At 39.8% G+C, this 16,981-nt stretch overlaps 1 protein-coding gene across 2 annotated transcripts; it reads right to left on the bottom strand.

The window, feature by feature from the left end:
- Nucleotides 1-2,738: 2,738 nt before the first annotated feature.
- Nucleotides 2,739-15,975, bottom strand: rbm6 (RNA binding motif protein 6). 2 transcript variants are annotated; one of them, XM_020628962.3, is made up of 23 exons: nt 15,850-15,975; nt 15,135-15,209; nt 12,875-14,420; nt 12,676-12,765; nt 12,506-12,575; nt 11,564-11,637; nt 7,788-7,862; nt 7,388-7,679; nt 7,100-7,257; nt 6,869-6,969; nt 6,696-6,765; nt 6,532-6,598; nt 6,365-6,423; nt 6,158-6,278; nt 5,771-5,868; nt 4,648-5,034; nt 4,405-4,554; nt 4,235-4,300; nt 3,842-4,069; nt 3,681-3,755; nt 3,491-3,588; nt 3,356-3,404; nt 2,739-3,267 (listed from the first exon to the last, which is right to left on the bottom strand). In XM_020628962.3, exons 2-23 carry the CDS (start codon nt 15,185-15,187, stop codon nt 3,175-3,177), a joined length of 4,020 nt encoding a protein of 1,339 aa, XP_020484618.2. In that variant the 5' UTR covers nt 15,188-15,209; nt 15,850-15,975; the 3' UTR covers nt 2,739-3,174. The 2 variants fall into 2 exon arrangements, with proteins under 2 accessions (XP_020484618.2, XP_020484617.2); XM_020628961.3 differs by having other exon boundaries at nt 2,739-3,270.
- Between the last annotated feature and the right edge of the window lie 1,006 nt (nt 15,976-16,981).

Genomic DNA, 16,981 nt, shown 5'->3' on the forward strand with positions numbered 1-16,981 from the left:
TAAGGAAAAAAATAAGCTAGAAGGTATGTGGTCAACCGCTTGTCCACTGGTGTTATGAATGGATGTAAAAAACTTAAATAAAAATATGTATGCAAGTCTATGTTTTTAATGTATTCTCAACATTGTGTCTCTTTTTTCAGACCTCCATTAAAAAGCAATCACACGATGCTTCTCCTTTCTCCTCTACTGACAGCACGTCTTAACATCTGACAGTCCTGCTGACTGTGTTCTTCTTCCGTCTCGTCCCCAGACTGCTGCTCCAGCTCCACCCTGGTGCTAAAAGCCGTCCAGCTGAGATAATTGGCCCCCCTGACCACCTTTTCCTGCCATTCATGCTGCCTGAAAGCCTCTCCTGCACAGGGGACACTAACACGGCAGCTCTCTGCACCCTTCCTTTTCTGTTTGGCCTCTCATCCTCGCAGACCAACCGCACATTAATTCTGTAGACTGTTAGGACTCGGTAATGATGACATCTGTCACTGGGAGCTGGGGGGGTCTTTGGGGGGGCCTTGTGAGAATGGAAATGAGTCCAAATAAAAAAAAAATGGAAAAAGACAGATTCCTCTCTGGCATTTAGGGGGGGGGACGGGAATCCAGATAATCCATCACAGGGTGACTTTATATGAGATGTCTACATGAATCCTAAAGCTTATATTGTTAATACATTTGTATTGAATAGGATCTGGATCGTACAGTAACCTTAAAGTCAGCTAAGATTTTCAGTTTTCTGATGGCAATTTGTGCTGATCCCAGAGACTTTTCATTCAAAATGTACATTTTATACTGAACGGTCAAACATTATTTAACTTATGGTCTAAGTCATGATAATCATGGTCAATGAATCTACATAAAACCTAAATCCACCTGAATCTTAAATCTAATAATACTCAATTTATATGCAAATACACAGATAGCAAGCTTGAATCTGTTGCTCTGAACATGTATTTACTTGTCTGGTTGTCATTGGAGTAGCTGACCATCAAATTCAACTATGTGATCATTTCAGCATGACGGGCAGAGAAAAAAAACAGTAAATATGGAAGCAATTTAATTTAAGACCTTACTAGATCTGAAGAGACGAGACACCCTTAGAGTACAGCAGACACCCCAGTTATCTATTAATTCAAGGACACATGGAAATACAGGGACCACCAAGACGATAAACAGAGTGAGAGTAAAGCTATTTTTTATCAAGGCAGTAAATATATTTCCCTTGTTATAGATTACTCTAAAATCAGCAGATTTCCAGCATTAACTCCGCTGATACATTTGAAACAAGTAAATTAGTGAGTTGTTCATGCATGTAACCAAATGTTTCACATATTAACCAGAGATTTCCCAAGTGGGTAATTTTGGTGTCCTTTTTTAGACCGAAGATGAACAGAACAAGTTTTAACTTATGCCCAAAAACACTTTTTTTTCCTATCCTGAGGAAAGGGTGAGGCAGTTTGAAAGCATGTTGGCAAACCTGACAAAAAGGAATAAGATAAAAGTCTAAGTAGGGATTGACTAAGTTGATAAGTTCAGTTTGAACCTTTCCTTGTTGACAGATTTCTACTTGAATTAATCAGTAGAATAATTGCAGCTGTTCCCAGTGAGAGAGAAGAGAGCTATATACACTACCTTTTAATTAAAAGGTGGCTTCTATGGTTCATTTTACAACTGGCAGTAGTCCACTAACACGTCAGGGTTTCAAAACTGCAATAAAATCTCCACCTGAGATAATCACTGTGGTTTTTTTATTGTGCTGTTCTGTTGCAAAGCCACAAGTTTACACTGAATCATCGGTCCATGCTGCTCTGTATCTTCAGACAGGGAGGCTCCATATACTCTTACTCAATATTCATGTTTTCCAGACTGCTGCTTTGAAAAAAGCTCAACATGCTCTGGTTCTTTTATACCTAAAATTTGTCATTGGTTTACTTACATTCAGTTAGATATGACTGACAATATTTTGTATTTCATTTTTCACATTTTAGACTATAAGTAATGTTAAGTTAAACCCTGGATGGAAACATTTCTAATTGTTTTTAGTGCTTATTTAGTTACTTCACTATTTACTTTATCAGTAATTGTTTTTACTTGCTCTGTTAACCTGCTGCTGTAACACCACAATTTCCTAGTTTGGGATCAATCAATAAATCTATCTATCCATCCATCCATCCATCCCATAGTAAATACACAGTAGGAGGCATGAAAAGGTGTTTGCTCCCATGTTTCTGTTCAGTCACTTCAGGCTTCACAGGCTGCTGTGTTCTTGTTGAGGCTCTCAGTGGAGTTGGTATGTCAACACACTAAACCCACCAATCCATTGCACTCATTGAACCGCAGCCTCAGGGAGGGTGAGGGCTGATTCCTTTATATCAGTAAAGGTCAGAGGGGAGGCTTCATGTTCTGACTCCTGCTCCGCACAACTAGGGAATATTAAAGCTGCATTCACTATGACGCAAAATCATAGCAGAGACAGAAACACGCCTAAAGCATGGTGCATCCGGAGTCCATGGGTTACACCCTCATTGTTCTTGACTCCATTTAAGCTGTATGTATACATCTCTGCGTCTTCATATAAACTAGGAACTGAGATGGTTCTAATAGCATTTCTTTCCCAAATACATCAAAGCACAAAATGAAGCGTGGCCTCTTGCTGCCACCTAGTGGAAATTGAAAGCACGCACCAACAGAAAACTAAAGCTCTTGCAAAATCCTTACACAAATTAAGAACAAGTACCACCAAAACATTCGAAGCACAATGATTCTTTTACTTAAAAAAGGTATACATTTAGTAGCACTTTCATCCATGAAAATGTAAAAATTGTTCTGTATTAAAACAATATGTCATTGTGGCCAGTGTGACTGCATCATTGCAAAAAAAACCACATTTGACAATTTTATACAGGACACATAAAATATGGACAAAAATCTCCAAGAGCATGAGTCAATACTTTCTATACAACCTCCATTATTCAAGATGTAAAGTAATTGTAGTTTTTGGACTTTTGCCCCACTGAAGCCAGTATAATATTTATTTTGGGCCACATCTTTTCATTGTAGAAAACTGCGGATCCTTAGTGTCATTATTTCTGAGATGGAGAGACAAACCCAGTCCGAGGGGATTTCTCATGCCGAGAGGAGAGCATGTCAAATCAAAAGTTCAACTATCAAGTAAAGATGTGATTACTCCAGTTCCTTAAAGCGTGCAAACATGGCTTTCCGTACTGCTTGCTTGTAGGTGGCATGGTCCCAAACAACAGGCTCTTTCTTTTTCCTCTGCTGAAGACAAAAGTGCAATGAAAGGTTCAATACACTAACTAAAAAAACCTGTGAAATTTGCCAATAAATTCAACGTTAGACTTACTGGGGCAGGTTCGGCTCCTAAACCAGGTCTATCACTGACTTTACTATCCCTAAGCATGAAGAAAATACAGTTCAGTCAGTAAAGTAGTTAATGAAACCATTTTAAAACCATTTTAACAGTCAAAAGAAAACCTACCTGGAACTTCCAGCCCAGGTGTTGTGATGCTGCGGCGGTTGATGATGGTGTTTTTTCCTTTTCTGTTCTGGTGACTTGGTAGGTTCTCTGGCATTTAGCTGAGAAGGAATAAGCACATGTTTAATGACCAACTGTCAGCCTGATACACCTTAGCTTTTATTTTGTGGCTTAACTATTAATTTTCCCATACTTCTTTTTCCTGGTTCTCCAACGCCTCCAGCTCCTTCTTTGACCTCTTGATCTTAAGGTGAATCTCCATATTTTGCTGTTCAGAAAATAAATAGTGTATTAGAGGACAGATTTATAAGGCCACTGTTGATTGATGTTTGTATAGAGGTTGCTGGTTATTACTTTGTGCAGATCTGAAAGCTGCTGGTGGCGGATCAGAGCATCCTTGTTGGGGAACTGTCTTCGACACAGCAGGCAGGCCATCTTTTTCCAGTCTGTCAGCTTACTGTCTTTGTCTTCAGACTGGCCTCCCTGGCTGCTCCTTCCTGCCTCCTCCTTATCTTCTTCCACCTCTTCATCACTTCCAGCTGCATAGTCAGATGCCAGCAGACCCAGAGAGCCCATTGGACGCTGGACAAGCAAAGGGAATTAATGTTAAAACAAAAACATTCAACATCCAAATCATGTCCAAGAGAGCAATCTCAAAAAAATGGTTTCCACTTTTGTTCCATTTGTGAAATGAAGCTGAGTTACCAAATTAAGTATGTATAAAGGTTGGGCAGGGAGGGTTTTTACCTTTGACTTTTCATCTTTCTTGGGAGGAGCAAGAGGCTTCTTGAAAAGATCCTCTCCACCTGAGATCTAACAACATAGACAAAGAAGAGGGGTCAAATTAAATACTCATTCATTACAAATGTCTACATTTGTTCTATGCTTGAAGTCCAGAATAGATGGGACTCGCCAACCTTTCTTTCAAAGACGGCAAAACCAGCGTCAGCAGACTTTGATTGCCTCCTGTCATCGTCAAATCCACCCTTCAGTAGTGGTGATGCTGCACGGACAGTTTCCTTTTGACGATTCTGGATCTTTGCCCAGCGCTCCATATCTTTCATGATCTGCAAACAGCAACACATTTCATAATTATCTCCCCTTTGTACATCATGTATATTTCACATTCTGTGCACTGTTTTCTGTAACTTCAGCTCTACCTTGACAGCAGCAAGACTTCTCGGCTTATCTTCTTTGAGCTCTTTGTCCTTTTTGCAAAGTTCCTCCTCATCTTTCTTCTCTTGAGCTGATGTGAAAGTCGGGACAGGCTCTGGTGCAGAGGTGGCAGTGGCAACAGCAGCAGCAACCAGAACAGGTTCAGAAACTGGTGGAGGAACTAATGCTGGAGGTGCTACTGCAGGTGGAGGCAGCATCGATTTCTTCATTTCCAGAGGAGCATCTGCTGCTGGGTTGGAGAGAATGGCCTGGTCCTCAGCTGTCATGGAAAGAGGCTGAGCCTCTGCAGCGTTCCCTGCTGGAACTGGGATGTATGTCTTTGAAACAGCCTCCCAGTACAAGTACTCTTGGGTTTGAGCATTGTAGAAGTACTACACACAAGAAAGGGAGAAGAAGGGAAAATTAAAACCCTAATGATAACCACTTTAAACCAGTCTTTTTTCTCTTACTAAGAAACAATCAAAACACCTCAATCTTTTTTTCACTCAGTCGCTCTTTGATTGGTTTCGGGGTCAACATCTTTCACTACTCAAGACTGAAAATCATTTGTTAATCTTCAGCTCAGAGTAGTGACAGAGCCAGAAAAGCTTTTTAGGTTCCTCCAGAATAGAGTGGGAGGTAAATGGTAAATGGACTTGAGCTTATTTTTACACTGCATGTCACACCCACCCATTCACACACTGATGGTAGTGATCGCCATGTAGTATCATCCATCAGAAGTAACTAATCCCATTCATACACCGTCACCGAAGCAGTGGGAGTTAGGTGTCTTGCCCAAGGACACATTGGACATGTTGCCCAGCAGGGGATCGAACCCTCGACCTTCCGGTTGAGAGGCGACGACTCTACCAGCTGAGCCACAGCCGCGGTAGTGGATGTCTTGTTTGTGATATAAAAACCACAACTCAAAACTATTATGTACGGTATGTCCTTACAGCAGTTACTGTTTTTCAAATAATAATTTTTTTGTGTGTGGTAAAACAGCTGTGCAGTATTTATTATCTCTAGTGGGTTACTAACTGCAGAATGTGCATAGCATATGGAGACACAATACTACAACATTTTCTACCTGGCTACTTTTGAGCACTCATTGATTTGTATTCTCACCCTTGAGCCGGGGTCATAGTACAGTGTCGTCTCAGGGTCGTAAAAGAAGCCTGATGTGGAATCGTACAAGTAGTTGGTCATGTCAGGAGTCCCAGAGCCTGGACAAATTGAGAAGAATGTGATATTAATATAACATTAAACTACTTGACAGAGGGAATCATACGAAGCGAGTTCAAATAAAAAAAAAACAGTAATCTTAATATTTTTTCAGCAGCAGTAAATCTTCATTTAACTTGATGTCATTCTATTTTGCAAACACTTGTAAAAAATTGATTGGGATTTTAACAACATGTTTTTAGAGCTTGTGCTGACCCTTGGATTACTAAAATGCTAGTATATGCTGATTTAAGTCATTTTCTGGATTTGAATGCTTAATTTTGTTCTTACCATAAACGTAGGTGTGTGACCCATCCACAGGGACAATCACCCCAGATAATTCTGGGGCAACAGGGGGTACACCAGCCTGGTAAGACGGGTCCACAGCTCTAGTCTCACCGTAGCCCAGTCCCTATGAAGTGTTTCAGAAGATGATAAATTCATTGTTGTGTTCCTAGACATGATGTCTACAGCCTTGTTCTTTGTGTTGTAACCTACCTGTCCCATGCTGGGGTCTGATGTCATATCAGGAATAATGCTGCCAGCCATCAAATCACCTGGTGACAAAGATAGAAGTCTCTTAACTTCAGTTTTCTGTTTATGCTTGGTGATGACAAACTGTGTCTTTGGTCTGAGAACACAAAATGTTTCATAGCGAGTCTCACCTTGCATTCCAGGAGGGACACCAGAGGGTGGCATCAAGTACTGTGGAGGAGGGGGATACTGCTGCTGCTGAAATGTCAGAGGAAAAAGGAAATTCAATGTCATCCGAGAGTTCTCATTTTTTTTCCGAACTTTGAATAACATTAAAGTAAAGAAGTCATCTTACCCCCATCATGCTGGCCTCAGGTGGATATCCAAGGATGGAACTGTTTGGATTATCAAGGTCTCTCTTGAAACTGAAACAGAAATGAAAACTGTCAGGTTCAAGTGTTCAAACCTGGAAATATGTTTTGTAACATATACAGCAAATGAGAAGCACCTTACAAGTCAGTGACTTACTTTTGGTTCTTAAGGGGTCTTGCAACCTCAGCATAAACTCTGACTCCATCAATGTAGAGGGGTTTGGGTTTGGTGAGGAGCTCGACTAGACGTGTCACTTGCTACAAAGGAAGACACAAACGTAAGTGTGGGGGATGTCATAGGGGTACAATGGAATAGCCATTAATCACAAACTCTGGTCTAATGTGAGATAATCAACAGCAAACAGAGTATTCAGATTTCTACAGGTACCTCATGGGAGTCCATGTCCACAAAGCAGAAGCACTTGGCTCCTGGTTGCTTGGCTTTGACTAAACGAACATTTCTTTCATCCAGATAAGCAAAGGGGTCCAAGGCTTTCAGGATAGTCTCTACTGAGGTGGTGGGCTTCACATTTTTTAGGATCATGGCTGTAGAGTGACAAGAAGGAAAAATTTTAACCTGGACGGTTACAAGAAAAACATGAACAACTATGTCTATAGAGTGCTGGAGTTCAAAGCTGTTAGCTTTAAAAGAGACCCAAAGCTAAATCAAACATACTTTTGCTGTCTTTAAAGACGGATTTAGGTTTAAGTGGCGAGTTAGGAGGAGGGTTACGATTGCCCCATGACTCTGCCTGCTGCTCAGTTTCTTGCTGTTGGAGCTGTTGGTCCACCTGCTGCTGCCAGGCCTCTGGTGTAAGATCAGAGCTACGCTGCCATTGACTGTTTGACAAAGGCTCCATGGGGCCTTTAGGTTTAGACCCATTCAGGCCGATCTCCATCTCATCTAAAGGTTCATCTTGTCTGGGTAGTGGGGGCTCCGGGAGTTGAGGTACTTTGTGATCAGACTCCTAATTCAAACACAGACAGGAAATGACACTTTAATGAGTACAATTGGTAAATATAATAATACCAATAGTAGAAAAGGAGGTTATTTAGATTGTATTCATTACACTCACATGAACACCTCTATCATGCTCATCTGGATGGAAGTACCTCATGGATGATGTTCTAGTGCCAACCTTTAGAGATCCCTGGAAGTACAATAGAATTGATCGATCAGCATCATACAACATGTGTGACTTATTTCTTAAATAATGCCAATGACACCCAACATGCACTGTGGCAGGTTAAGCCCTCCTCTTAACTGGTGAGGATAAAATGGGCAAACACTTGACATGGTGTGCAAAGCCCAAACCAAAGTCATGCTTTACACGGGTCATTTGCCCCAATATTATATTCAATAGTGTAAAGGGGACTACAAATAAGTGTAGTAACTTACAATTCCACTTATTTTCTACAGATCTGACAATTATTCTATTCATTAAATCAAGAGATACGTGGTCCAGTAAATGTTACTTAAAAAATGAAAAATATCCACCACTGTTCGTACAGTTAAGAGTCATATCTGTGGTTCGCTTTTTCCTGCAGAATATCCAAAGAAATCAAGCACAATAAAAAAAAAAAGAAACTGCAAATGTCACAACTTCAAAGGTGGTAATCAGTTGAATATCAAAAATATTGCTTATGTTTGTCCGCAGTATAATCTTAAAGAGAATGACAAACTGGAGCTATATGAGAATCACAGCCGCAGTAGGTAAGGTGTATAAATGATTCCATCGTAGAGGCCTCTTTTTCAAGACAAGACTCCATCAGCAACAGAAATGAGCTGCTTCAAAAAGGGACCATCTGACTCTACTTTACCATGTAGTAGCTTTGTGTTAAACAGCCATAATTCTGTTCATAAAAAACACACACACAAAACCTAATAACCATTGAAACCATTCAATGAGTAATCCCACAAAATACAAATCAAAAGTGTCTTAACAGGTCTTGATAGCTTTGAAGGAGCTATTTCGATCTAATAAGAAATTGTGAATAAGTGAATGTCCAACTTTCCACATTATCCAGTTTTTCCCATTCGGAGCTATCACAAGCTGCACATGTTCAAAGGAAATTCAAGCAAAAGCTCTAGAAACAACGTAGCAGGGTCGATCCATAAACTGATCCAGCAACCCAATTTTTACAGACAATATTAGAGTGCATCCCCTGCAAATATTGATGACTGGTCATTGTGTCAAGATGACGGATCTGTTTCACAAATTGCTCAGAGCAACTCAAAGTGAAGAAGTCTAAGTGCACTGAAGATGTGTTCAAGAGAATATGATGAAAAGGAAAGCCAAAGATGATTTAAGTACCAGGGTAATAGACTTGCCGAAGACGGACTGTGAAGGAAACCGAAAGACAAAAAGCCTGCAATAGCAGTACTATGACGGTTTACTGGATGAGCATTGAGAAGAAGACATTTTTTACTTTTAAATAAGCTTCGATAATCCGAAATGATGGCGCAAGATAAAAAGTTGAGGGACCAGCAGGGTGTGCAAAGACCACAAATATCTGCACCATAAAGCAATAGTTGAGACATTTCACTGTGACCACTTACACCTTATCATGAAGATAAAGAATATTCAGGAAATCACTTAAGTTTTCAGTATTCAACCTGTGAGAACACTGGATATCTGTACCAAAATCTGATAAATCAACTAGACATCAGAGAAACCTTGTTTGAGGGTGAAGGCTCTGACCAACTGGTGGCTATACATGAAAATCAAAAGGGATAACAAACGTCATCAGAACAGGAATATGAATAAATTCCATTGTTTAAAAGAATGAATGAATAGACTAATACAATACACTTTTGTAAAATACTAATTGTGAACCTCCTACTGATTGTAAAGGAGGGGATCACTAGGCTTATAAGTTTCAACATCTGGGGTCTATGATTAGCTGGACAAACATTTAAGGCTTTTAATTTAATAGTGATGTTTCAATCTGCATCAAATTGGTGAATCAACCAACAGATACACCACAATCATCATAAAGAGAGCTATGCCACTAGGGGTTTCTTAAGAACCCAAAGACCAATGTAGATCTGGAGCTTGACAATGCACCTCCTGGACATATCTTTCATACCTACTGATTTGCATGAAACTTGCAGAAAGGACAAAGCATCGGCCAAAGAAGAACCCATTACATTTTCACGCAGATCAGGGTCCTTCTCTCAAAGAAGCAGAAATACTGAACAAAATACCAATGGCCAAATGATGGTAATTCAAACTCTTCTGAATGTCACAAGACTATTGACCTTGACAGAGGCTGTGCTCTGGTTACCCTTGTAGTTCTTCATACCAAATAAGCTCACAAAATTTAAACGGAATGTCAAGAGTTAAACAAGAACAGAGTTTTAAATTAGGTGACATTCAGACAAACTTAGCCCATTGTAAAAAGACAACATTCTTCTCATTCATTTGACTGGGGTCAGTTTGGCAACGAAGAACAGGTTTTTTAAGCAAGCCCAACCCAGGGTCAACATGACTCAACGTTTGGCATACCAACATACAAAAACCCCAAGCAAGTGCTAGTCCATGTTAAATTGCCGTCAATTAAATGTTGCTTTCCATTAGAGTAGACAAACAATTATTACACAGCTGTTAAATACTTAATTCCAATTGGCCAATTTTGCATAGCAACAGTCAAGTATATCCTGTCAGATCACCATTATTAAATATCATTAACTGTTACTTAGATATCAGGCAGTTACAAGAGACTTATCACAGACTCTGGACGACCAACTGTCACAATATCAATCCGCCGAAAGAAGACTGCTTAACTCGATGTTGGTCAGTTTGAAAGAAAGGAGAGCATAACACAACTATGCAGCTCTGATTCACTGCAATATATTCATCCTGTTTCACTCATAAGGTCTCAATTTATCATCAGTGGAAATTTCTAGTTTCCAGTGAGTAACAGCAGCTATGTTAACTATCTTAATGAAGGCTACAGAGCCTTGATTCCAACAAATAATTTTAAATCAATAAAATAATTACCATAGCAACGTGTTGTTCCTTAGTAAGTAGCCGTGTAATAAATGGGATAATGTAAACCGAGTGGGCTGTTAGCGCGGAGGAAACCCTGACGCGATCTGTCTGGGTTTCATTCTGTGATAACAACCAGCTCAATCTACAATGTCCCTTAAGTAATTGTCACCATGACAATTTTCATAAATTCCAGAACGGCGCAGTTTCTGATATTTCTTAAAATTCACTATCTACACTGTGTATCTTAAACATAACACCCTATTCTGCCGATCCGACCAGAGCATACTTATTTACGCAGGGCTAAATAAGGCATGTGTAGCTGGAAAGTGTTCTATCCACAGTTGAGCATAAAAAAAACCAAACTTTCTCACTGGTCACATGAAACAAAGAGGAAACGAATGTTTTTCTAAGAAAAAAATACATAAGTGATGAAATACTAATGTTTCCTTCAATTCCCCATCTGTGCAAAAGATTTGGTCACAACACATGGAATAGTTGCAACATGCAGTGACTTCAATGTCAATATTCTCATAATCTTAAGGTTATAAAACAATTCTTTGTAAGGTGTATCTTTATCCCCAAACATCTGTTTTTCTCCCTAAATATTTAAGGTAATTTACTTAAGTGATGTAAGGGTTTTTTCTAAAAGTTCCTAAATGAAAAACTGCTAAATTAGGATTAATTGAGGTAGAAATTGCATTAACTAAATGTCAACAAACCAAATCGTCTTCAGTAAGTTTGACACAACTAGAAGCAACCCCTTCCCAGCTTTTCTCCCTCCCTATATACTAAATGCCCTCGCAACCCCTTATAATCCTGGGAGTGACGGCCTTCGTAGAGTGACGAGAATGGGCCACCTTGTTGGAATCCATGAAGTGGACTGCATCCTCGAGGTTTAAAAACTCCACATAGGCCGTATCGTAGCTGTAACCTGGGGACAGCATTTGAAATACAGATGGATTTTTGTTAGTCAATGCCAGTAAGGTCAGTCACGGACTAAACACATGAAACACATTTGTTCGTGAATAAAATCGAAATCAGTGTGAGCGAATTTTTGCACCTTAAGAAACACATACCTTCCAGGAAAATAGACATTTTGTGTATGCTTGTCTATGACTGATATCAAATCAGACAATTTTCAGGAAAGACTCTAATGAAGCCAAGCCTTGACAGGCAAATATTTCCAGACCAATTGCGGTGAATGACTGCATGTTGTGCACCATGAAGACTGAAAAATTGGCTAGTTGCACTTACTCGAATGCTCAAAAAGCAGCACATATTCATTTTCTGTCAGGGACATTTAAGTGTATTTCAAAGCAAATTTAATGCCATTTGTAAAAAAATAAATAAAAAAATAAACCTCCACAAAAAGGCGTGGTATCTACATCTACAGCAAGTACATTTGGAAAACGTCTTCTAAGATTTTTAGATCAGCAGGAAGAACACTCCATTTTAGCCATGTTGACAATCGGTGACTCAGGACACATTCAGTGACACACTTTTCAGATAACTTTTTGTCATTGGCATTGAAAATCACCCTTCAAAGCTCTTAAAGCTGAATCCTTGGTAAATCCCCAAAATCTTGACAATGATCCTCAAACACGATAAAAGTATGGCATAACAGACCCCCCCTTCCCCTTCTTTACTGAGTGATCACACACACCACCAACAACAAAGGCAACCAAGAATGTTAAAAGAAAGAATGCGAAAGTTTCGAATGTCGTAAAAGCGAAATGTCGAGGGACATATAAGCGATCGACTGCCCCAAAGTTTTGCTCACAAAGACAGTTCATTCCTACCTGGCACCACATTTTTTATCTTCATCCCCTGTATTGGTACACCATCACGGACAGCAAAGGCACCAAGAATCTGCAAAAAATTAAAGCAAAATCAGTGAGTTATTCAATGGCTGTCCATCAAAACATCAGTTTTTTAAGCATAATAATCTAAACAAAGCTATTTTGATTACCTGCTCCATTGTTGCAGTCTTTGGAATACCAATTATGGATATTGTATTGGACACCTTTTCCTCCAATGATGCACTCCTGTAGTCTTGATCCTTTCAAATACATTTTCATCAAAACTCTGGTTATGAAACATCACAACAAAACCACAAACGAATGTCCAATATAAAAGAAACACCAGCGTCAAGATAGAAATTCACCTACCTGAGAACCAGATTCACTAACTTTTGAAAGAGTGACGGGATCAGGTTTTTTGAGGAGTTTCTCTGTCGTTTGAAGCTCTTCAGGATTGTATTCAAAAGCCCTTCCAGACCCTGTTCTGTAATCTATGTCCCTGTAGTCTTGGTCTCTTGCCTGTACAGTGCTGCTGCCTTGGACATCACATTCTGGTACAATTTTTCCTCTGGCAGGTTCTTGACTAAGTGGGATATCTTTGAGTCCTTTAAAACAATCACTTGGCACCTGGATGTTATGTAGGGGCTGATTCTTCTCTTTATGGTAAGGGGGCCTTTCATCACGATTGGCTTTATTCTGGCTATGCTTCGGATCTCTTTCTCCAAGCCATGGTTTTCTCTGATTTTCTCTCCCAAGCGGGCCCAAAAGGGGACTCATATCAGAAAGTGGATGGTCTTGTGGAGGTTTGCTGCCAATTGTTGGCAGATCCATAACTGCAAAGCGGTCTCCACGAGGAAATCCAACATCTTTTCCTTGGAACTCAACAGGGGGTCCATCTCTTTCCTGAAATGGCAGTGGATCTCTCACATTCAAGTCTCTTCCAAAACCTACAGGGAAGCTGGGCTCAGGTAGACCTCCAATACCTTTACCCATGTTCAAGAAAGGGTTCTTGTCCTTCCTACGGTTCTTCCATTCCTCTGCAAGAGTCATTTCTTCACCACATCGATAATCCATCAGGGGACTGCCACTTGAATCTGGATATTCTCTCTCTCCCAACTTGTCTTCTGTTCCCATAAACTCTGATCTTTTATGGCCTGCAACATCTGAGGGCATGTCTGATCTTCCCCTGCCCTCTGGAGGGACATCATTGTTTCCATATCTTATGGGAGAACGATCTCTACCTCTGAATTCAGATGATGGCCCATGCCGATTTCTGAAATCCATATCAGAATCAAATCCACCTCTTGGATTGAAAGGTGGCCCTCCTCTTCTATCAGTGTCCATCATTCTCCTTTCACGTGGAGGTAAGTCCATATCATAGCGATCATCATCACTAATGCCCATTGGGGGCCTGTCATGCATGTCCCTAAAGCCATCATTTCGCTCCATTCGATCCTGGGGAAACCCTCTTCTTCCATCCATGTTGGGATTATTGAACTGTGGCGTGTCATAATGAAAGGAATCTCTGTCTCTCATGTCCATAAATCTGTTGTTTAGTTCCCGAGGTGGCATACCCCTCCCTCCCATGTCTGCCGAGTTCCTTCCTGGCCCAGGGAAACCAGACGAATTCATAATTTTGTCTCTGTTGGAACAGTCATAATTCCTTTGAAGACTGAAGTCTGGCTCTTCTCCGGGTCTGAAAAAGTCTCTGTTTGACTCTCTACCTCGCATATCGCGAGGATCCATATCGCGCCCTCTCATTGGTGGCCCATCTGTCCTTCTCATGTCCATAGGTGGTAGATCTAGATGTCTCGGGCCCATATTACCCATAGGCCCCATGTTCATACCATCTCTACCACGGTACTCAGGCATAGGACGATCTCTGTTGCCAAACATTTCTCCACGATGATCACCACTGTAAAAATGCTAATATATTAGCACACAAATCTGCTGAAAATGCACATTGACAGAGCAAAGATTTAATAACACAATGGGAGAAAAAGCACCGTAATAGCTGTAAAAGTTTTGGAAATACATGGCAATATTGGCTAATAGAACTACTTTTATATATTGTACTACCACTTAAGTTAACTGTAATATGGACAAACTTCCAAGAACAAAAAATTGAGAAATTATATAGTGTCACCACACAAATCAAGATTGAGTTATAAAAAGATACGGTATGACAAGGGATGGGTATTATACCTGAGTAATTGCATTTCCTTATTAATATAACTATATATTTTTATTTGTACATTTCACATTTTACCTTAAAAAAAAAAAAAAAGGTTCTACATCGAGTAATGGAGAAATATGTCCCTAGAGAGTTACGGTAACTTCCATAAAGCAGTTGTGGTTTCCGTAATCCTTCTCGCTGTGCACTTCGGTGTATGTTGAATATTGTGTGGTGCACGACAAGTACTGAAATGTAACATGAACAACAATAAAGTACTCAAGTACCTAAGTACTCACACCCATCCCTAGGTATGACATCTCTATTTAACCATATTACCTGCCCCTAGCAAGCTAAATTACAGGCTGATACTGAAGTGCGTTTATTCAAATAACATTTCTACTGCATTGGAGTTTGTCTTAAATCAAAGCCTATAGATGAATGATGCATGTTTACCGGAAGGGAGGCCCTCCCCGTGGTCCTTGCCTTGGCCCTGGTCCATCCCACATGATTGTTAAATTAGTAATTTATCTGGAAATAAAGACACGAGGTTTGCTTAATTTCATGAGGCAGCATGAATTTATCACCACTTTTGACTTTGCAATCCATCACGATAACACAGATTAGACACGGACTTTGACAATACAAGCCAAAGTCAAATTGATTATAAATCACTTTCATCTTATTCCCACATAAAGGACTTGTAAATGTGTGTTAAACCGGGTTCATGCAGACTATACTTCAAGGCTTGCGTCAATCCCCAGGGCGAGTATCACTGGGTGGTGTGATTGGTAATGCTAACCCGCAGTAAACTCGCCCGCTAATTATAGCCATCACTAGGCCCTTTTAACATCTACGCCACACCAATTTCAAGCAGCGTTTTCATTTGAGACGACTGAAGTGCAATACACCAACATCTCAAAAGAGCGTTTGATTGATAACTTGAGGTATACGCAGCTTAAGACACTTATAACCAAAGTGAGCTCAACGCAGAACCATTCAGACGATGACGCCATGAGAGCTAGCTCACTGTGCTAACATAAACGTAAAAGCCGGGTTTTTTTGTTGGCCCGCAGATGCGCGACCGCATTTGTCTTACAGATATATTAGGAGATCACATATTTTACCAATAAGGCGTAGGTATTATGTCGCTTGGACCCCCTTTGCTTACCTGTTCCTCGAAGTCGATATCGCAGAGATTTGACGCAGAGGCCGTCGAAGGCTTAAAGCACCTCAAATGATGAGAAAGATGATCGTTCTTCTTCTGTTGCTGCAGCAGAGACCAGGCTACTTCTTCTTCGCAGTTTTTTTTCTGAATACCACATGAACCTAATTAGTGCCACCTAGTGGTTGTAAAATGCAACATTGTATTTTGTGTTACGGACTAGAAAGGATTACTTCAGCCCAGCGATGGGCAACTTCGTTCACAGCAAGGGCCACGTTCATTTAATTCTCACTGCCAGAGGGCCAAATTGTAGCATACAAAAACGATTACAGTCAATTATGTCTCTAATTTAACTCAACATATACCAGTGATCAAATATTATTATGGACATATTTCTAGGTTTTCATGATTTAATGGCAGATTTTGTCATGTTTTCTTCATGTTTCCAATTTTTTGATATGTAAAAATTGACCTGAGGGCCACGTTGAGGGTTGATGGGGGCCGCCAGTTGCCCACCCCTGCTTTAGCCTATCATGACCGTCAATAGTGTATTTCCTAAACCATAAATATAATCTAGCGTTATATAAACCAGTGTATGCTTAAGAAATCTCAGGTGAAAAAAAAGCAAAAGTTTGACATCCATCTAACCAACATTTGGAAAAATGTTGTTTTTCCAACATTTTGGAAAAAACAACATAAAACCTGTAAGGTTGGTTGCAAAACAGTTTTTAGTGAAATAAAGGTTATATTCTGGTCAGGGAATAAAAAGATAAGAAACAGTTCATCTGTCACAATCCATTGAAGAAACAGCTAAGATTAACTTTTCCTCAGACATTTGATTTGATGGGGGGGGGAATACATCCACTCACTCTAAATATTATCTCACATCAAATATCAATTTTGTTTTGCTATGATCAGTCAAATGTCACACAAACTTGGTCCGAACCAATTTATATTAAAAAAGATTTTCAAATTGAAAGAAAATAAGGATCCCAAATATACTTAAATATATTAAATTATATTTATTCGATGATGAATAACATTGCTTGGATATATTTTACTAAGAGATGGCTAAAAATGAGATGGAAGTTGGTGGTGTGGCTCCTCTTCCTATATCTAATATCTATCTATATCTATA

This window comes from Labrus bergylta, chromosome 5 (assembly GCF_963930695.1).
Source record: "Labrus bergylta chromosome 5, fLabBer1.1, whole genome shotgun sequence".
NCBI lineage: Eukaryota > Metazoa > Chordata > Actinopteri > Labriformes > Labridae > Labrus > Labrus bergylta.